The following is a 22,144-nucleotide window of genomic DNA, read 5'->3' as shown; positions in this document are numbered from 1 at the left end:
TTATCCCGATTATCTATCAGATAAAATTTTAGACTGTTATAAGTCTAACTGTCTAAGAGAAAATCAAGTCTTTGAACTTGAAGATTCAGTTACTTTTTAAAAAATAACATCGGTAAATTTAGTCAATATCAGCAGCAAACATTATGATATCGGTAAATTGATACAAGTTGATATATTCCCCCTCAAATCAAATAGTACGATAGTAAAATCAAAATGGACCTTCAAAAACATTGCTGTTATTTTGCTCTAAACTGGCATTGCTGTTGGTCTCAGCATTAACCCTAGTCAAAACACCCCAGACATCATCCTATAAAATGACGGGAATCCATTACATTCAAATTACATTGCAATGCAAAAGTAAGATTAATTGAGACACAAGCAAGCCTATTGATCCATTTTGCGTACAGATACATGAACTCAATATATCATTTGCTTCTCTCCATGAGCAAGATGCCACCACTTTTGTCCGCGTATCAGGAATAAGGATTAAGGACTGAGATCTCCATATGAAACCAACCCCCTTTGTCCAGATGGAGAGCTTGACCTTGACCTGCTGGGAGACCTAGGAGTTCTATTACGAAGCTTAGGTGTAGCATCTGGAGATCTGGAATGAGAGGGCTCTCGGCTCCTCGACCTGGACTTAACCCTACGTATGTCTGGAGAGTGCTGATCACCAATTCGGGGTCCAAGGCGAGATTTTAATCTGTCACTTACAGGAGGTCGATCTGCTGGACTAGGACTACGGCTACGGCTGCGGCTGCGGTCCCTATAACGGCCACGATAACCACCAGGGCTGCGGGAAGTGCTCCTACTTCGACTTCTCCTGCTTCGATATCTATATAAGCAGAAAACAAATTAATAGCATGCAAATGTTGGTGCCTCAATATGCTAGGCAAAAAATAACAAAATTTACAATAATAAACAAAAATAGCAGGAGCATATAATTCGGTAAGAATACTGGCCAACAAGTAAAAGTTTCCAAGATCACCTTCTCAGTACTTAAATCACCTGGTAACATAATCCAGTTATCAAGTCAAATGTTCTCATTTCTTTCCTCATAAAAGGTCATTTTAGTTAAATGCAAACCAGCATACGCTTCACATATTTAATTTTAGGGGAATGTTATCCACCTTCTCCAATCTACCTTCTCCACCATCTTAATTTTATACAATTGCTCAGGAGAGAGAGAGAGAGAGAGAGAGAGAGAGAGAGAACCTAGGAGGGCTCCCGCCTCTTGGTGGGCTTCGGAAACGTCTATGTGGTGAGCGCTCAGAGTAATTTCTGTAGCTTGAGTACCTTCAGAAAGACACAACAGATTAATAAATTTTGAGCTCATGCAATGTCGCTCATAATTCACTCAAATGATGCAGAAATTACCTATCACGGTTACTTCTATAAATGTCTCTTCCACCATAACGATAGGAGTTTCGGAGTGAACGCTCTGGAGATGGAGTACGGTAGCGACGTGCATAGGCATAGCGCTCAGTGAAGCCACGCCCTTTTCTAATGCGCTTTTGAGTGCCATTTGGAGAAATGCTTCTTGACAAACCCCAGTCATGGTTGGAAGTAGAAGGTTCAGGAGCTTTGCGGACAGGGCTACCCAATGGACTCCTTGAAGGCCTTCCTCTGTTTTGCTCACCAGAATTCCTTGGAGGACTTCCACTAGGAATTCTTTTAGGACTTGTGCTTGGACTGCTCCTAGGGCTGTTTCTTGACCTTCTTTTGCGAGCCGGACTTCTGCTGAATAAATATGCACAGACACTTTGTCAAGTAATCAAAGAATTATTAACTACCAACTATGCATTAACCGGTCCAACTAAATCCAATACATCTAGTAAAAAACAAATAGAAGGGAAGCAAGTCAGCAGTAGAAACCTGGAGTTGTTCGAGTCATCTGAGTAAGAATATTGATGAGCAGTTTTAGCTTCTGCATTATGCCCATTATTTAAAGGTAGACCACACTTTGGAGATAATTCACCTTCTTCTTGGGATGAGTTGTCCTCAGTTTTCTTCATAGCATGATTGTTCCTCTGTTCAACAGTATTTTTTACCACACGAAGGGATTCCTTTCCCATATCTGTAACATCACAACAAACCATGTGTTCACATTACACTATAAAATGAAAGAAAGATGTTGAACAAATCTATTTAAAAAGCTTGCTGTCTTGCACACATACACACATTGTGTGTATATGTATACAAGCAAAATGTTAACAACAAATAAATCATATTAGCTATTATCCGTTAACATAGGTCATCTTATAATGAAAGAGATGGCATACCAAGATTCCTTGGCAGTTTTTTTTCTGCAAGCTTTAAGTTATTGGTTTTATGAGAAGAGACATGATGACCATCTTTATCATCATCAGAACTGCTTCTGCTGCTTCTAGTACTCTCACTTTCTGTATCACTTGAACTCTCTGATCTCCTGAAACAAGGCCATAGTCAACATTAATGGAGAATTCAAGGAGATTAAGGCAGAAAACGAAGTTGCCCATAAAGTAACTAGAAAAGCAGACCGTTTTGTCTTGCGCCTTGATGGTTTGGCATGCCGGCCTCTCTTCCTCTCTTTTTTTCCATCTCTTCTTTTCCTTGAACGCTGGTGCTTATCTCTTTTAATAGATTTACTCTTCCTGCGCCTTCCATCACTAAGCGAACTTGAGTCAGATAGAGATGAATCTGCACCTGAATCAGACGAATCAGACTCAGATGCGTCTGAGCTGTAGGAATCAGACGAAGAATATCTCTTTCTTCTCTTTCTTCTTTCCTTCAAGGATTTTCTACGCCTTCCTCTCACTTCCTCATCAGAACTATCCTTCGAAGATGAAACCTTCCTTGATTTCCTCTTTTTCCCTGAAAGAGAAACCATATATTATAGCATATACACTGTGCTACATGCGGCATTTATAGGCCAGCAAATTCTTGCATCGGTACTTGTATATACATGCATTACCTTTCTCTTTCTCCATTGCACTATGATTTTTACTTTCTGAGACTTCACCGCAATCTACAATTTTCACAGTTTGGAGAGGTTTTCCGTCAGCTGTTCCCACTTTCTCTATTTTATCAAGTACATCGATTCCCGTCACAACCATTCCAAAAACAACATGTTTCCTGACAAAGAAGATAAAGAAAACATAGATAATGAGTATAAATCAATTAAAAACTTATTTATTGACCCAAATCAAATATTGTGTCTTCCAAGATGGTGAACAATAGAAATAGCAGGAGACTTGGATGAGGGTAATGAGTAAATCTAGCATGTAACCTAAACTATGAATAAAACAAGCCATTTAAAATTACCCATCAAGATGATGTTGGGGCTTGAAAAGTATAAAGAACTGGGACCCATTTGTGTTTGGACCAGCATTTGCCATAGACAGAAGACCACGTTCATCATGCTTCAATTTAAAATTTTCGTCTGCAAGGGAAATGAAAATCATGACAGCAATTTCACCACGGAAAAAACCATGAGTCCAATTAAATATTTATGAAGCTTGCAAGTGTACATTCATACAAAAGCCTACCTGCAAACTTTCCTCCATAAATACTTTCTCCACCAGTGCCTGCAAACCAATCAAAGGTTGATTTTTACAAGTAGAGGCATGAATTTAGAAGTCAAACAGAGAATTTGCGTTCATCAAACAAAATACTAAATTTACAGGAAGAAAATCATACCATTTCCATTTGAAAAATCACCACCCTGTATAGAGAGAGAGAGAGAGAGAGAGAGAGAGAGAGAAGTGAGCAATTGTGTATATGCTAATACTTACAAAATATATAAATAACTAATTTTCCCCTTGATCATAGAGAGGAAAGAACATAAAAAGTCACAATACTCTAATTTAAAAATCATCATCGCTTTTTTGTGTAAGGCTGTATACAACATTGTGGCAAATGAGGATTACATTTATTATACATAAGGACTATATGTTTATACCTAAGGATGATGCAAACAGTTCACCAAAAATCAAAGAGACAACGTACTTGGGCCATAAATTCTTTCATTATGCGATGAAATTGTGATCCTTTGTAGTGGAGAGGTTTGCCTGTAGACTTTCCAATGCCCTTCTCACCTATAACAGAATACAGCAAAATACTGTCACACTGTAAGTCATTCAATCAAGAGTTAATGCAGGCAACAGACATTTCATGCCAAGAAAAACAAAAAATGTTTTGAAATCAAATATTATAATAATGGATTTTCTTATCAGCAATCAGAAATCCAATGAAGGTATCAGTAAAGAGATTTACAAATCCTATATCCCCTTCGTCTTATAATTTGTTTTCTGGATATACCCATAATAAAAACCAAATCCGCCTCCAAATATTTTTAAGAAAGCAAAACTGGACTTTTTTCACAACATACATAACAAAATAAGTATTAATAAGCATAATCAAAATTCAAAAATACCTGTACAGAGAGCCCTAAAATTCTCTGCTGTCTTAGGAACAACATTGGCAAAAAGCTGCACATTTCAGGAGATACACGTTTATCCTTATATTAATGCCAAAATGCAAGCTAAAAACTAAAATCAACAAGAGGTGCCACTCATTTTTATGTACCTCCACAACAATTCTTTCCATTGGGTCCCCATCAATTGATACATCTAAGAATACATGAGAATTCTTTTTCTTGTTCATATCTTCCTGTTTCACCATTAAAACAAAAGAAGTAAATAAACACATAAAATGTACAGTGTAAACCTACATAACAACAATACATGGAATCTATTAAAAGAAATCACAATCATGTAATATCCAGCATATGCATCCAATCAAAATGGTGTGTAAGTTTCAATTATTAATCTTGCACATGTACTTTCCATTTAAATTGACCAAAGATGTTTCCTATATGGAAAAAGGCTTGTGGATTTCCCAACTTCAAAAATCCATCATGCTCCAACACTTGCATATAAGAGACCTTATCACACAGATATTAGACACCACAACATAAATAGGTTCACTAGTAAGTAATTACCGTATTCACAATAGTAATCTACTAAAGCCTACCCAACCTTTATGTAAATTAATAAGTGCATTGAAACAAAACCGTAAACCATAATTTTTCACTCAAGCTGTACTTAAACTCAAAACACTCATTTGGATGATTTTCATTGCACTCAAAAGAGAAGTCAACAAACTGGTCAGGATTGGAACTTTATGGAATAAAGTAGATAAGTAGATTAGAGCAATATCCTCAAAACCCTAATATCCCAACAAACCATTCAAATTTCTGTTAACAAAGGGTATTTTAATGTAATTCATCAAAGCATTGGACCGAATCGCACAACACCCTAAACCTTAATTTCTCCTTCAAGCTGAGCGCAAAAAATCACAAATCAATGCCAACCTTATGAAAAATAAAGGAATAACAAACATAAAAAGGAAAAAAAAATCAGGGACCACAACACCCTAAACCTTAATCTCTCCTTCAGGCTGAGTTTCAGCTCAAGAAACAATCTTTGCATGAAATTCAGCGAATAATCACAAATTGAAGCCAAAGTTTTTGAAAAATAAAGCAATAACAAACATAAAAAGGAAAAACGAACCCACAATTTGGATTCCGTTATTGGGTTTGGCATTGGCATTATATCCGATTATCAAACACGTCCGAATATCACATTTGGCTAAAACTATTTGGAATTTGGTGAAATTCCAAATTCTTTTCTTTCAGCTTATCCTCGGAACCAAATCTACTTACCCGAGAGTCCTCCTTTCAACCTCAACGAGAATCGCAAGTCTGAAGCCTCTGAAAGGTATAGTTATCACTGCAAAACCCTAACCTAATACTAAACTAGGGATTCCATCGATTATTGTAAAAGAAAGCGTTGCACTACTGGAATCTAATGCATTGCTTAGTTGTGCTTTCATTCATTGAATCGTGACATGAAAGCTCGTATAAGAAATTCAAGAGTACCTAGGGCTGAGTGAACTCGGGTCAGGACTCGGAAACCGCGGCGGCGAGCGAGGAGAGAGTGAGAGACGAGGCTTTGCTGTTACTGGCTTTCACTTCGCTTCCGATAGATTTTACCTATCATCGGCTGAGGATAAATTGTCTAATACGCGCAACATGCTTTTGCGGTACAACTAGACGCTTATGGGCTTTTTTGTTCAAGAAAAATAATAATATAACAATTTTTTTATACCAATTTTGGAAAAATTGGAAAAATTATTGTGCATACAACTCGATGCTAGAGCAATTTTTGGAAAAATTAATGTGTATACAACTCGATGCCCAGAGCAACTTTGGAAAAATTAACGTGTATAACCATAATACCGTCGTATAGTAGAACCAATTCACGCATTAAATCAAAAAGTAATAATTATAATTAATTCACATATTATAATATCGGTGGAATTTATTAATATAATATCCTAAAATTGTAAATCCGTCATCTTTCTATATTCTAATACTACATAGATTAATTACACAATATAAAAAAAGTTCGTTGACTTTAGATATCAAATTGTAATATTTTTTCATTTTAACTACCAAAACGTTTATGTCATTTCACTTTATATACTAAATTTTAGTTTAGGTACCAACTTTAAAAAAACATGGTTATACTAAGTTGTGATTGTCTAACAGTCATAAATTTTTTATTGATTTGTTGTTTTTTCAATATTTACAAGGCTTAAACTTTAATGTTTAGTCTATGGGTTATATGACTTTATCCCCCAAACCTAAATTAAAAGCATTAAACCCTTATAAAGTTTGAATTTTTATGAATTTGAAACAGTCACAACTGTGTAGCAAACTAATTTGTGACCTAATCCAAAATGTCTTGTTTTAGGTTAGTACCTAAACTAAAAAAACTTAGTATCTCGCTGCTTCACTGAAAAACTATTGATACTTGATATTTAATCATAATTTTTTAATATAAAAATGGGATGATCATATCAAGATATGAAATCCATAATTGTTTAAAGACAAATATCTTCTATTTGAGATATTATTTAGTAAGACAATCATGACACGTGTCTTGTATGAATATTAATTATATATTCACATGTATGTTTATTTAGTAAGACAATCACATTTAGCTTCTCCAATATCTCAGTCACTTTGATTATGATCTGAAGTTACCATCCCACTGAAACTAATTTTAATGACTAATTTTCCACCCAATAAAATTAATTAATTATGTGTAAAGGATAATATTCGACTGCAACTGATTTCTAATGACTATATTCCACGTGTAGTTTATTTGAGTAAATCAAAATACTACATGGTTATTGTATTTTTCATCTTAAAAAAATGTTTCGAACTTGAAATATCTTCCACTAAAATTGAACAACTTTAGTTATTGGTTTTTTTAATGAGCTGGTCTCCATTTTTGCTGGAGGTCGGCTGAAATGTGATTCGATTAGGCTTCTGGATTCATGTTATTCAATACGAGACAATTTTTGTACAGCTATTTTTCAGACCATCGCATTCGCACTTGGTTAGTGAAGCAACGTTGCTCTAGTCCAATTGACATGTCTGCCAAACTTTGTCAAACCGTATGCTGCACCTTCAGAAATACATTGGGGTCACTGACAAAGATATTTTTATTGTTTTTGTATTTGAAAGTTAATTTTTTTTGTTTTTATATTTTGGGTCTCAAATTTCAACAAGGCCAAGTGAAGTCATAAAACTTAAAAGCATTCTGAACTGTACATTAAAAGTCAGAGCCTTCAGAAAAGCCCAAGACAGAGATATATATTAAAGTCATGGGCTTGTTGACTCTAAAGAATGAGAGAGCTGAGACCAGACTAAGGGAGTTATTGACAATTCCTACAATTCAAGTATTCAACCCTTGATTCAAAACGCTCAACTAGCTTCTAGAAAATTATATTTCCATGTTTTGAATGGAAAATCTTCACATGTGTGCTTGACCATTTCAATGAACTCTCAATTAAATATATATAGCCTCCTTCCTCACATGCTTATAATTATAATATGACACATACATGATACATACAATCTCCACAAACACAGCTCCAGCTTCTGCCATTCTTTGTTGACATACAGTCATACACTTTCTCTCCAGCCAAATAGAATTTTCCTTTCCTCTCAGTTTTTGATCCGAGAAAATGACAGAAGCATTAACAGAAGGGCAGATTGCTGAGTTCCAGGAAGCCTTTTGCCTGATTGACAAGGATTCAGATGGTGAGTTTTCTTTACATTACCATAACTACTCATTGAGTCTTTCCACCTGATAACTTTTAAAGTAGTATTGAATTACATTATAAGAGGATGATATTCACTTAGCTTAAACTTTATAGACATTAATGTTTCTCTCTGGTTGGGTATTTAATTTCAGAAAAGTTTTATATTCATTTTTTTAAAGTCATTGCATTGTGCAGGGTTTATTACATTGGAAGAACTGGCCACAGTGATCCAATCACTGGATGAGCGACCCACAAAAGAAGAAATTCAAGACATGATCAGTGAGGTTGCTACTGATGGAAATGGGACAATAGATTTTGATGAGTTCTTGAATATTATGGCAAGAAAGATGAAGGTGATTGGTCATCATATATCAATTTTATATGCAAACCTGTTTGTGTTGAGCTAGTTGTTGGAACCAGTTTTAATGAAGATGAAAATCTTATAGGATAATGTTGCTGAGGAGCTAAAAGAAGCCTTCAAAGTGTTTGACAGGGACCAAGATGGCTATATTTCAGCCTATGAGGTAAAACATGCTCACCATATTAAGCATCAAATGAGTTAACTTACACTTTTTATTTAGCACCAGTGTTATATCATTTTTCTTCTTCTTTGGTATATAGCTGAGACAAGTGATGATAAATTTGGGAGAGAAACTGACTGATGAAGAGGCTGAACAAATGATCAGAGAGGCTGATTTTGATGGTGATGGTCTAGTTAGCTATGAAGAATTTGCAAAGATGATGATGCTCTGTTGATCTAATTACATTAACTCTTACTCAAGCAATACAAGTAGAACAATAGATCAAATCCAATCATGCATTCAGAATTAGGAAGCAATACATGCATATTGTGCCATTATTGTTGTAATACATGTAAGGTGCCCCTTTAATTTTATTGTATTGCATGTAACTTGCCCCTCTATAATCACCTCATTGAGGTAAATTTGTTTTATTCTTCTAAGCCAAGGGATGTTTCTGGCTAGGTTTGTCCTTTTGAGCCATAGTACCTCCTTCCTTATACCACAAAAAAAAAAAAAAAAAGATTCTAAAATTTGAACAAGATTTTCATACGTATAAAATCATTAAGAAAATTGTCCCTTAATTTTATAGGATGATAAGATTGCATTACAAAAAATTAAAAATAAAATGAAGAAAGGTATTGTGGAAATCTGTTCTTACCATGTAAATCTTTCCTCTGTGACACCAAGCATTTGATTGCCGGTTTGAAGCCCAATGGGTCAGACCGAAATAAGTTCAATTTGTACACAAACTCGAACTTGGTGAGGCCCAAAAACTCATTCAAATTCAAACTACATAGGGCAAGTAAAAGTCTAAGTTTTTTACAATGAACCTAGTTTGAAGGCCATTTTGACAATCCAATTTTTTATGTTTTACATCACATTTGCATTATGAATTATTTAAGCATTACATTTAAAACGTGCCCAATATATTTCCTTTACATTATATTTTTGTTAAATATCAGTTACAAATTGAGTTAATTACACTTACACCCCTGAGATTTATCGTCTTTTCACATACATTTCCTGGGGTTTCAATAATTACATATACACTCTCTGAGGTTTTAAAGCTGTTGCATATAACCTCATACAAGAGAAAAAAAATAAATAAATAAGAAAAAAAATATTTATATTGAGGTTGAATCTTACATCTTGAATAATTTTATTAAGCCATTTAACCCCTTAGCATACTTTTTTACATAATTTCTCATCTTTTTTCGTCTCACTATAGGGGGTTATATGCAATAATTTTGAAACCTCAGGCGGTGTATGTGTAATTATTGAAACCCCTGAGATGTATGTGAAAGATGATAAATCTCAAGAGGTGTAAGTGTAATTAACTCGTTACAAATTAAATTAAAAAAAAGGCAAGAATGGTGGAAGTCCAAGCCCAAATTGGGGTTGAAGAATATGTACCAACCCGGTTAGGCCCAACCCGGTTTGCGAAAATATCTAACGAATCCAACAGCTTCAGTCCTCCACCTTCGTCCCGCGAAAAAGCCGTTAACCTTTTCTTGGGCTTCAACACTCGACAGAATTACAATCAATTCCACAAACCAATTTTTCTCCTATTCTCTAATTCACTAAACTAATCAAAGAAAGTAAGAAACAATTTAATCTCCCAATCACAATCACAATCACAATCACAATCACAATCAACTAATCAAATTTTAATTTTGTCCCGATTCTGCTTAATTCATAAACCCTAAACGCCCAAATCCTAAAAATGGCAACCAGGGAACCGAACAGTATCGACGAGCTCTCAGCCGCTTCGACAACTATAGCATTCGACCGACCGGTCCCCTTACTCCGTGGACCGGTCCGGGCCGGCCCACCCGACGACCCATCATCCGGTCCGTACGTCCTGGCATTCCGAGACCCGAAAACCTGGGCAAACGCGTACAGAGCCTGCAAGTCGAAGATCGTCGAGCAGTGCGAGGCCGGAGCCAGGATCGGGTGCGCCATCACCGCATCGAACAAGTGTAAGCCCCCGTGGTGGCGAGCTCTGATTGGTCCAAAAGTTTCAGACTTGAAGCAGAGGGAGCAATGCGAAGAGAGAGAAATGGAGGGGTGTTTGGCTGTGGCGAAAGAGAAGTGCGTTGGGTTCGCGAAAGAGAAGTGCTTGAACCCCTTTAGGGAGGCTAGAATTGCGGGGCTGAATGTAAAGCAGGCTGAGAAGATGGTTTGCTGGGCAACTGTGGTGGATACGAGTAGGTGGATTAATTTGATTGGATTTGACAAATTGGGTTCTTGGGGTTTGGATAATTGTGGATTTGGAGCAACGAATTATAGGGCTAGTGAGTTATTGGGTTCTGCTGGTGATGTTGATCGTGTTTTAGGTGGTGGCAGTGAGACATTGAAGGTGTGAGATTTGGGGAATGAATGTTAAAGTTGGTAGATTTGTAAAGAAACTGCTGAAGAAATGGTTGCTGATGAATGTAGGCATTGCAAAGGTATGTTTGGTTGAACTCTGCTTCTTTGATTTAGCATGGATAACAGTAGAAAGATGCAAAGCATTTTTAAATTAATGTTACAATTGTGTTATAGTATTGCATAGGCTTTATATGCTTTTGCTATTGGATAGGAATTGTGTAGAGATTAAGTTCTATTTGATTGTAAGAATGTGGTAGCAGACATCTGAGAGTGGTAGAAAGTTTTAATCATATGTTGCTGTTTCTTCATTCTTTTTGGAAAAGTTTGATTCTGGGGTACACTTAGACTCGTACTGCAGTTTTTGTTTTGCATGATATACTTAGACCATACCGTTCTATGAAACATGTATAGCTTATACTGCAGCCTGCAGGTTTGGCTTTGATTTAGGTAGCAATAGAGTATATTTTATGATTCATGTTGAGACCATTGTTTTTGTATTGTTTTGTTTGTAAGAGCAGACTGATATGGGGTTGTCCAAGTTGCAGTATCTTGCCACAGAGACTATGCATGTAGAACTGAACAAGTTTTAATGGGTGGCCTTGTTGGATTTAGTCTTTCATGTCTTTCTCTTAATTGCAGTCTCATAACCTTCTGAATACATTGAAATTGAGTTAATGGAGGTTGAATATTTGAATGTACAATGTTGTTGGGGTGTCTGCTGCATTCTGTTTATAAGGTTTGCATATGGGTTTGATGGGCCATATAAGCCCAATTTAGTCCCTCACTTTTAGTGCTAACTTTCACCTAGGTTGAACATCAACACAAACCAAAAACTTGGGCCCCCAAACATCCAACAGATTAAGGTATCTCGCACCTCACACGTAACTACATATTCTTAGGGGAAATATGATGGTGGCCGGACTACCCTTGTGAAGTCATTCCTCATAGACTTTCTGTTTAGTACTATTTATTTTTTATTTTTTATTTTATAAGACATAGACTTTCTGTTTATTATCCTTTATTTTTAATATATGCGGATAGTTGTCTTGGAAGAAGCATTTTCTGTTATAAAATAAATTTGCTACATAGACTTCATGTTTATCTACACATGGACATTTAATATATGCAGTTAGTTTCTTGAAAGCATCATTTTCTTTTATAAAATAAATTAGCTACATAGACTTCCTGCATATGTATGCTATTGCTATGCACATAACGTGTGTGTGCATAATTGCTAGTATTAACTAATGGTAACATATATTCTAATCTAGGAATAGATAAAGTTTAGGTGGTCGAGGGTTTGGTGATGAAGATGTAGAATTGCTTCTGTAAATTTGTTTTATTGCGTACTTGTCTTTAATATGTTTTGAGGTTTTTACTCTGTAATAGTCGCTTGGTCCAGTTATTTTTCTGTGCACTTGATGATGCCCCAGTTTGATTTGTCACTAATTGACATATTGCAGTACTAATTCTTGGGATTATCTAAGAGTGTTTCTAAGTTTATAAGATAAAGCCTGATATTGAACTGACCACAGATGTATGTTGTCTGATTGCTCAGTCTTTTAACTGATGACTATGCCCAAGGAAAATAACTTGCCTATCCCTGTGATCACAGGAACACGCTGGTGTCACGGCTGCCTATTCCCGTGATCACAGGAACAAACTGGTGTCACGGCAGAGAGAGAAATAGAGAAGGAAAGGAGAGGAGAGAGAGAAAAAGGTGGGGATGCCACCTCTCCCTATCCCAGTGATAGGGAAGTTTCTCTCATATGGCCAAGTGGTGTTGCAGAGGGCGTGCATGAGGCCATTTTGAATAGGGCGTGCATGAGGCCATTTTGAATAAACGGAAGCATGTGCTTTGGCTTATTCCTCTTTCCCATACACAAATAGTCTGATTGAATAGTTGCTGGGCGATAGACCTGAATCTGCTCTCTTTTTTTTAGGTCAAACCTGAATCTGCCTCTTTAATGGTCCTAGACTAGAATAGTTGTCACCTTTACTTTAGGTACCACTGGGTTTGGTGGATGCACATGCAACTTGGAAATTCTTACAAGCTATGTAACTGGGAAATTTCTGCATCATTTAGCTGCTACACAATATCAAACTGCATTGCTTTTTGGTCTTCCAAAACAATAAAAAACTGCTGGGGCTTTACACAACTTTATATACACAAACAATATGTCAAGTTAAAACTGTATTCATACTGTTAATATCTTATCTTGCTATCACATTTGCAACAGGGGAGCGCTATGCTTGCACTAAAGTTCGGGAAGCACGAATAGGCTGAATAGCGCTCCCCTTAATGTGAATAAAATTCCACCTTTGCCTCATAGGTCATTTTTAACTAGACCAGTCTACCTACTTGTAGCACTAATCATGCTGGCAGCTAACATCGCACTCACAAAGCTATATGGGTCACAATGTCACATCCCTGGTCGGATCTTTATTTTTTAAATCAAGCATGGTGAGAGTTTCAACTTTCAAGCTGTATCTGGAAATTGCTAGGAAGTTGCAGAGATGGCTACGTAATGAGTTTCTTTTCTTCAAAAGTATAAATGCTATCTTGGATTTGTCAGCGTCGTGAATAATGAGGTAGCTCATTTTGTTTGACTAATTGGCATCTTATGTCACACCTCACACTCATTGTTTTCTTAGTCAATGAAAAGCTTTTCCAACGAGGAAACTACAAGGAAAATGCCCTGCAAGTTGTAAAGTACCTTTTTCTGGAAAATAATTTTCTCACCCACGAGAAAGATTGAGATGCCATACTTGATAGGAATAGGATCCAATGTGATACAAACAGAAAAATACAGAAGAAAATGGGAATCTAGTAGATGAGAATTTCTTCAAGTAATTTGGTGCTGCTTTAGTGCTTTTGCTTTTATAGTTTTATGCTTTCGGCTTTTACGTGATTTGAAGGGATAATCTCATCTTTAAACATATTGGGACTTCATGACCAAAAAAAAAAACATATTAGGTCTAGGGCCAAAAACAACATATTGGGCCTAGTGGGCCTTCCGCCCATTTAATTAGAAATCTATGGCCAATGTGAAAGAAGCCGGAAAGTACGATCTTTAGTCCAAACCATCAACCCATATAAAGTCCAAACCAATCGAAATCAACCGACTAAGCACGTCACAAGAATATTCTATTACCAGAAAGAAAATGAAAAACAAGGACCGTTATAATAAAGTCATCAAAACAAATCTTAAATCTAAGATAGTATTTTACTTGTTCAAAATAAGTGATTCATTATGAACAAATAAAATTGTTATTCAAAACTTGTTTGATTTGTTTTAGTGGGTGCTGTATTATTCTATGCACATTGCAAAAGCATATAATATATATGAAACCAAGTCGGCAATATTTATTTTTCCTCAAATCATTAAAAGTTAAAACCAACAAGGACAAAAAACGTACGTCCATAGTTGGGTATGTACAACGACCCCTCTAATTCAACCTGTCACCACACTAACAAAGACCTGACATTTTATGTTGAACTTTTTCTGTTTGGGTCTAATAATTTGTACTCCAAGTTGTAAAAGATACATAAATGAAAATGTTAGAATGGTCGCTAAGACATACAATACGATGAAATTTGGCATGCTTGCTTTGCTTTGTCTTATTTGAATGTCGGATCTATTGATCAAACTCAAGGCATGCATCCTTGTGGGTCATGAAAGGAGAAATATAAGCGTTAATAGAGATGAAATTTATTTGTATGGCTACAGATATATGAGAAAAATATAATACATTGAACATTATTATTATTATTATTATTATAGACATTTTTTGTCTATATAAAGATTATCGTAAAACTTATACTGCCGGCTTTGCATATTAAAAAAGCATTCGGCCAGTTTAATCCATTAAAGTGAGAAAGGTCGCAAACACGTTTCCCATTTTATTGGGTCAGTAATAAAGTAGTCAGCAAATACCGGCCATTACGGATTTTTTTTTTCTTTTTGCAACGATTACACTTTTAGAAAGAAACCTTTGATTTCCTCCTCATTTTAGAAATCAACCCATGAACATCAACGTAAGGCTTTACGTCTGAATGCATTCAGAACAACACGCTTTCACAATGATCTTCCTAGGAAAGAACTAATTATATTTTATCTTTTTGATTACTCTTCTGGTTAATTACTTCGTTCTTTATTTCTATTTGAGAGAATTCTTAGGAAAAATCCCAAGTATTTCGTTTCAAGTTTCAACCGAACTAAAATAATTTGTTCACATCTCTAGCAAACCAAGACATTGTTTAAAAATATTGAATATTAAAAGACCTGAGTGCTCCCCATTTCAGGTGTAGGAAATACAAAATCCCATACACGGCCTTATCTCCACAGAAAAATTAAAGGCTGTCTTTCACTTTGTTATTGACCAAATAGGAGTGAAGAAAAAATAATTGCAGACAATTGCCGACACGACATGCTTCCATCACAAGGTCTATAAAAGCAGGCCATATGCAGATGAGAAGAACTTCTTTCACAAAACTGAAAGTTATTTTTCTACTTGTTCCTTCTTTTTCACAATAAGCAACTTGATTACAAGTTGTATCTGCAGCAAATTAACACAAGCATGTTAAACAGCAGCAACGATTATCACAAATTCCTCCTTGAGGATTTGGACACCACTCTCACCAAAGCTAAAAAAAGATGGCGCATGGCGTATGTGGCTTTATTCGTTGTCCGGTTCATGCTTTCGGTTCCCAAAGAGAGAGACGATTACGAAGACAACTCTGAGATTTTGGAGCACCCCTATCCTTACACTGCACTACTTGACGTAGAAAGCAGCAATGAAATTACTGAAATTACTGACCATTCAGTACTCGGAGAAATGAAGGGAAAAAACTTGGCTGCTGTAAGCGAGTCTGGAGGACTTACAGGCGTTGCCACTTCTTCTAGTTCTGCCAAAAGGTATTAATTTCCAAGTCATTTTTTTACTTTTACAAACGTACAACACATCATAAGAACAACAAGTATGGGAAAATAAAACTGCTACAGACAATTATGGACTACATCTAACTCTTAAGTGTGGACAACAAGCATAACTGCATAACTATACCGCACCTTAAACCCATTTTTGTTAGCTTACGATCATCATCAAGGCAGATTTTCCAACACCCTTCCCTGTTGACCAAGTAGACTCGGGGAAAATGAAAAATTGGTCCATTAAGTTTGGGGAGTTTTTCAATTAGGTCTCTATACTTTCAATTTTTTTTAAGGCTGGTTCGCGCAAATGTCCCTTGTAAGTGTACCTTTCAATTTTGGGAAATGCTATCCACCTTCTCCAATCTACTTTCTTCACCGACTTTTTTCATTATTTTTCTCATTCTGCAGTGTATTTTCATAATCGGAACCGTTTATTTTTTAAATAATTCTTTGAAGATCATCGATTTTTATAAAAAATTAACTAAATCGGAAATCGTTTGGGTATGTAATCGTCATTAAATAAACAAACGATGAATCAAATTGTTACAAAAACCGTTTGTTTATTTTATCTCAATTACATAACCAAACGATTTCCGATTTGGTTGATTTTTTGTAGAGATGATTTTCATAAAATGATCTAAAAATGAATGGTTCCGATTATGAAATGAGAAAAATAAAAAAGAAGGTCGGTAAAGAAAGTAAATTGGAGAAGATGTATAACATTTCTCAGCCATTTTTTAGTTTGCTAAGTATTCACAATGCCTTGCGGTCTATCTATCTATATATTACGTACTTGGGCCTAACACAATACATAGGGTGTCTACAAAATTGGGGCCAAAGGCAATTGCCTCATTTGGCTCTCCTCAAACCGGCCTTGCCTTGTGGGGTTGAGTGTATGAACATTTAGTGTTGCTGGTGGCTCTACGCTTAAGGAATACACCTGCCACGGGTTTGATATGGTGGTAATTGTGTGAAACCATGCTTGCTGGACCATGAGGGACTTACCGAACATACTAAGATGCAAGTGAGCTTGCTAAGTATAAACATTTCATGTAGATGATTCAAGTGAGCTTGCTTGCAATATGAGTTGTCAACGTGTTTTTCTTGAGTGACATCGTACGTGAGGGGGCGTGTTGAGAGATATCCTACATTTGGAATGTAAAGCCTTGCATAACAGTTTATAAGATCTTAGGTCTTTCCACCTATGTCCAATTGATTTTGGGTGGAATGCTCCAATTCCTTCAGTTTCTGCATTGTTTCTCCTAAGCCTAGTTGGCCTGGTAAATGTGTTCATAGGGATCAGATTCGGTCGCTGGTGAGTTGCTCTGCTCACTGCTCAGCTCAGTTAAAAAGGGTATGAACATTATCCACCCCAAGGTGAAACTTATACCACATTGCAAAGGGTTGTTTAATTTGTTAACCCCAAGGTGAACATTATCATTCAAAGATAGAGGTTATTACTTGTTAGGGGAAATGACCCAAACGAACATACTAGGACCACCAAGTCACTAAAATACATAGTAGGACCACCAAGTAGTGAGGACATGCCGTCCATTACAAGAAACCTTTGATTTAGATAACCAATTGAGCACCCAATTCATGGATCTAAAATTCCCACCAAGCTAAACTTTGAAGTGTTGCTTTCCATTTCACAAGGGAAATACAAATACGATTCTGGCACTAGCTTACCTCTATCAAAAAACTACTCTGCTGTCTCTTCACTTGTTTCTTTTTTTTTTTGTTTTGTGGCAATACTTTGTTATTGACCAAATAGGCAAATAGGAATATGTAGAAGAATGGTTGCAGTTTGACAACTGATGACCATGCTTCCATCACCGACTGAATTTATCTATTAAAACATATATAGCAAGATGCACATTGTAATGAAGTTTTTCTTCTCAATTCCTGACTTTATTTTTATCGCTTTGAACTCATCAAATTCCTAACTACAGAAAAACCATGTTGAGCAGCCGCGGTTCAGCCTATGATTATGCGGGCAAATTGCTTGTTGATATCACCACAAACACTCTCACCAGAGCCAAGATGAGATGGCGCATGGCCTATGCAGCAATATATGCTGTCAGGGTCATGCTTTCACTTCCCAAAGAGATTCTATCGAAGAAAAACGACAACAAACACCACTCTGAGATCTTGCACTCTTTTTCTTACACTGCCCTGAATGTGGAAACAAGCACTGCCCTGGACGTGAAACCAAGCACTTTCAACGAAGAAACCAATGAAATTGTTCACAACAGTCTAGTCCCCAACATTGAATTTGACCATGCAGTACTCGCAAAAATGGTGAAGGAAAAAGACTTGGTAGCTCTAAGCGAGTCTGGAGGAGTTATAGGCGTTGCCAAGTCTCTTGGAACAAACCCTGAAAATGGAATTCCTGGAAATGATTTAGAAGTCAACAAGCGGCGTGAAAGATTTGGTTCAAACACCTACCACAAGCAGCCTCCAAAAGGGTTATTCTATTTTGTGCTGGAGGCTTTAAAAGACCCAACTATTCTAATTCTATGCGTCTGTGCAGCCCTTTCTCTTGGATTTGGAATTAAAGAGTATGGGGCGCAGGAAGGCTGGTACGAGGGAGGGAGTATCTTTGTTGCAGTATTTATTGTCATTATTGTCTCATCTCTCAGCAACTTCAGACAGGAAACACAATTCGAAAAATTGTCTAAAATAAGTAGCAACATCAAAGTTGAGGTATTTAGAGACAGACAGAGACAAACAATCTCCATCTTTGATATTGTAGTTGGAGATGTTGTGTTTCTCAACTTGGGAGATCAAATTCCTGCAGACGGATTATTCCTAGATGGGTTTTCCTTACAAGTGGACGAGTCAAGCATGACGGGAGAAAGTGATCATGTAGAAGTTGATGCCACCAAGAACCCCTTCCTCTTCTCCGGTGCAAAGATAGTAGATGGTTATGCCCGAATGCTCGTCACATCAGTTGGGATGAACACTTCGTGGGGCGAAATGATGAGCTCAATATCGCAGGACTCAAACGAACGAACACCATTACAAGCTCGCCTTGACAAACTTACATCTTCTATTGGAAAGGTAGGCCTTGCGGTTGCGTTCCTAGTTCTTGTAGTCTTGCTGATTCGTTATTTCACTGGTAACACGAAAGACAAGTATGGAAATAAAGAATATATTGGTAGCAAGACAAAAGTAGATGATGTGTTGAACGCAGTAGTTCGCATTGTTTCTGCTGCAGTCACAATTGTGGTTGTGGCAATCCCAGAAGGTTTGCCATTAGCTGTCACACTAACACTCGCTTACTCTATGAAAAGAATGATGAAAGATCAGGCTATGGTAAGAAAATTATCGGCTTGTGAGACAATGGGATCAGCAACTGTTATTTGTACTGACAAAACAGGAACTTTGACAAAAAATGAAATGGAAGTGACTAAGTTTTGGCTTGGTCAAGAACCTGTTGAAGAATATAATTCAATCACACCAAATATTGGTGAATTATTCTGTCAAGGAGTTGGTTTGAACACAACTGGGAGCGTTTACATGCCTCTTTCAGGATCTAAACCAGAACTTCATGGTAGTCCGACAGAGAAAGCCATTCTCTATTGGGCTGTTTTAAATTTGGATATGGACATGGAAAAATTGAAGCCTAAAAATGAAATTCTTCATGTGGAAACATTTAACTCAGAGAAGAAACGAAGTGGGGTTCTTATAAAGAAAAAAGTTGATAACACCATCCATGTGCACTGGAAAGGAGCTGCTGAGATGATACTTGCAACATGCTCAGGTTATTATGAAACCGATGGAACTATTAAATCCTTAGACGACGAAGCCAGGTCTAAAATTGGGAATATAATCCAAGGCATGGCAGCTAGTAGCCTCCGATGCATTGCTTTTTCTCATAGGCAGATTTCAGAGGAAGAAATCGAATACAGTGATGATGACAAGACCCACCCAAGGCTCAAAGAAGATGGATTGATCTTGCTAGGGATTGTTGGTCTGAAAGATCCATGTCGACCAGGGGTTGCCAATGCCGTGAGAATTTGCATGTCTGCAGGTGTGAAGGTCAAGATGATAACTGGAGACAATGTTTTCACAGCAAAAGCTATAGCCACAGAATGTGGAATACTAGACACCGAGAGCAAGGTCAATGACGGACAAGTTATAGAAGGAGCAGAGTTTCGAAACTACACGGACGAAGAGAGATTGAACAAGGTTGATGACATCCGAGTGATGGCAAGATCCTCTCCATTTGACAAGCTTTTGATGGTACAGTGTTTGAAGAAGAAAGGCCATGTGGTTGCAGTCACGGGAGATGGTACGAATGATGCACCTGCATTGAAAGAAGCTGATATAGGACTTTCAATGGGAATCCAAGGTACTGAGGTGGCCAAAGAAAGCTCAGATATCATCATCTTGGACGACAACTTCAATTCTGTGGCCACGGTTTTGAGGTGGGGGAGATGTGTATATAACAATATTCAGAAATTCATCCAATTTCAACTTACTGTTAATGTCGCAGCTCTAGTAATCAACTTTATTGCAGCAGTTTCAGCTGGTGAAGTTCCATTAACTGCAGTTCAATTACTGTGGGTGAATCTCATCATGGACACGCTTGGTGCTCTGGCTCTTGCCACTGAACGGCCCACTGATGAGCTAATGCAGAGGCAACCTGTGGGCAGAACTGCACCACTCATAACTAATATTATGTGGAGAAACCTTTTAGCCCAAGCTCTATACCAAATAGCCATCCTCTTGACCTTGCAGTTCCAGGGTGAGTCTATTTTCAATGTCACTGGTGAGGTCAATGACACTTTGATTTTCAATACGTTTGTTCTCTGCCAAGTTTTCAACGAGTTCAATTCAAGGAGCATGGAGAAGCAGAATGTATTTAAAGGGATTCACAAGAACAGACTGTTTATTGGAATTGTGGGGATAACTATTGTTCTTCAAGTTGTGATGGTGGAGTTCCTAAAGAAGTTTGCAGATACGGTGAAGTTGAATTTGTTCCAATGGCTAGTTTGTATTGCAATTGCAGCTGTATCATGGCCAATTGCTTGGGTTGTCAAGTGTATACCTGTTTCAGAGGAACCATTCCTCAGAATTATCAAGAGGTCAATACACAAATTCAAAAGCATAATGTAAAGGGTCTCAGGTCTAGATGTGGCGTTCGGACTTCGGAATTCAGAGTTCGGATCTTGGTGCTCAAAGGATCCAAGTTCCGAGGCTCGCGGGCCAGAACACACGGTCTAGAGTCCAAGCTTGGAGCTCTGTGTCTAGGCTCAGGGATCGAGAATCGGCTCCCAAGATTTGGGGCTGCAGATCCAAGATCAAGCGTGATGCAGAACAAATGGCGGAGAAGTTTATGCAACAGTTACTCAAGAAATTTGGGAAATGATTTCTACTAGTCGGAGGGTTTGGCTCTGAAAGTGGCACTAATGCATATCGTTTCGAAGGGAATCGCGAGACGAGTCAAACTCATCGCTACACCATGACGTATGGGCTTTTTCGGCCTTCTGAGGTCGTTTAGGGGCCTCAAAACTGCATTTTAAATTTTTAGACATTTTATTTATTTTCGTTTATATTTTATTTGGGTTTGTAATTATCCGTGGGTCTTAATTATAAGGTTGCTTACGCACTAGGGTTTCTTTAAGCGTACTTAAGCAATTTTACAATTGCTAGCTAAATTATTATATTATTTTATCAAATTAATTATTGAGGTTTTCTCTCAACTTCCTGGTGGATTCCAGGGTTTTTGTTCTTTTAGGTTTACGCTTGTAAGCCTTGGTTGATTGTACTGCATCAAAGCGTCGTGATTCGAGTCTTGGGGCTCAGGAATTAGGTCTCGAGATTATGGATGACAATTTTCCCAACGAAGCCCCACCCTATCTCCACCTCGTTTACTTGTTTAACTTTAATCTTGTCAAACAGAATGTAACCTTGATTACTCGTTTACTTTTGACTGAATGCGTGGTCCAGATTTATAGTATGACAACATAAGCATCTTATATTTTGTTTGACAAGATTAAAGTTAAACAAGTAAACGAGGTAGAGATAGGGCAAGGCTTCGTTGGGGAAATTGTCATCATAATCTCGAGACCTGAAATCTGGACCACACATTCATGTATAATTCACAATCTAATAACATAAGGTAAGGGTTACTGGTATTCTTTTTAGTTAAGT

At 37.1% G+C, this 22,144-nt stretch overlaps 4 protein-coding genes across 12 annotated transcripts; 3 read left to right on the top strand and 1 right to left on the bottom strand.

Annotated features, from left to right (window-relative positions):
- Nucleotides 1-139: 139 nt before the first annotated feature.
- LOC147275811 (Cyclophilin-like peptidyl-prolyl cis-trans isomerase family protein) lies at nt 140-6,075 on the bottom strand. Of its 4 annotated transcripts, none has more exons than XM_086253317.1 (14): nt 5,921-6,075; nt 4,567-4,650; nt 4,415-4,469; nt 3,988-4,076; nt 3,679-3,703; nt 3,528-3,566; nt 3,304-3,421; nt 2,954-3,114; nt 2,520-2,853; nt 2,283-2,428; nt 1,876-2,077; nt 1,378-1,740; nt 1,216-1,296; nt 140-835 (listed from the first exon to the last, which is right to left on the bottom strand). In XM_086253317.1, the coding sequence occupies exons 2-14, from the start codon at nt 4,642-4,644 to the stop codon at nt 487-489; spliced, it is 2,040 nt and encodes a 679-aa protein (XP_086109443.1). In that variant the 5' UTR covers nt 4,645-4,650; nt 5,921-6,075; the 3' UTR covers nt 140-486. The 4 variants fall into 4 exon arrangements, with proteins under 4 accessions (XP_086109443.1, XP_086109446.1, XP_086109444.1 ...); XM_086253320.1 differs by having other exon boundaries at nt 1,378-1,737; XM_086253318.1 differs by lacking the exon at nt 5,921-6,075 and adding an exon at nt 5,705-5,903.
- A 1,861-nt stretch (nt 6,076-7,936) lies between these two features.
- LOC147275810 (uncharacterized) lies at nt 7,937-9,145 on the top strand. Its single transcript, XM_086252783.1, has 4 exons — nt 7,937-8,155; nt 8,353-8,510; nt 8,604-8,681; nt 8,779-9,145. The coding sequence occupies exons 1-4, from the start codon at nt 8,080-8,082 to the stop codon at nt 8,911-8,913; spliced, it is 447 nt and encodes a 148-aa protein (XP_086108909.1). The 5' UTR covers nt 7,937-8,079; the 3' UTR covers nt 8,914-9,145.
- Nucleotides 9,146-10,313: 1,168 nt separating this feature from the next.
- On the top strand, nt 10,314-13,846 carry LOC147275809 (uncharacterized). Of its 3 annotated transcripts, none has more exons than XR_015123913.1 (2): nt 10,314-11,128; nt 12,664-13,846. XR_015123913.1 is itself a non-coding variant. In XM_086254564.1 (1 exon), exon 1 carries the CDS (start codon nt 10,402-10,404, stop codon nt 11,041-11,043), a length of 642 nt encoding a protein of 213 aa, XP_086110690.1. In that variant the 5' UTR covers nt 10,314-10,401; the 3' UTR covers nt 11,044-11,545. The 3 variants fall into 3 exon arrangements, 1 of the variants encoding a protein (XP_086110690.1); XR_015123914.1 differs by lacking the exon at nt 12,664-13,846 and adding an exon at nt 11,688-11,961; XM_086254564.1 differs by lacking the exon at nt 12,664-13,846 and having other exon boundaries at nt 10,314-11,545.
- A 1,622-nt stretch (nt 13,847-15,468) lies between these two features.
- On the top strand, nt 15,469-21,673 carry LOC147275808 (calcium-transporting ATPase 12, plasma membrane-type-like). 4 transcript variants are annotated; one of them, XM_086253525.1, is made up of 3 exons: nt 15,469-15,967; nt 17,935-20,415; nt 20,511-20,658. In XM_086253525.1, exons 1-3 carry the CDS (start codon nt 15,630-15,632, stop codon nt 20,521-20,523), a joined length of 2,832 nt encoding a protein of 943 aa, XP_086109651.1. In that variant the 5' UTR covers nt 15,469-15,629; the 3' UTR covers nt 20,524-20,658. The 4 variants fall into 4 exon arrangements, with proteins under 4 accessions (XP_086109651.1, XP_086109650.1, XP_086109649.1 ...); XM_086253524.1 differs by having other exon boundaries at nt 20,508-20,658; XM_086253523.1 differs by having other exon boundaries at nt 15,472-15,967; nt 17,953-21,673.
- Nucleotides 21,674-22,144: the final 471 nt, after the last annotated feature.

Source organism: Dryas octopetala, chromosome 8 (assembly GCF_963921425.1).
Source record: "Dryas octopetala chromosome 8, drDryOcto1.1, whole genome shotgun sequence".
Classification (NCBI taxonomy): Eukaryota; Viridiplantae; Streptophyta; class Magnoliopsida; order Rosales; family Rosaceae; genus Dryas; species Dryas octopetala.
The sequence above is the reverse complement of the archived record's forward strand: the minus strand, read 5'-3'. Positions and strand labels throughout refer to the sequence as shown.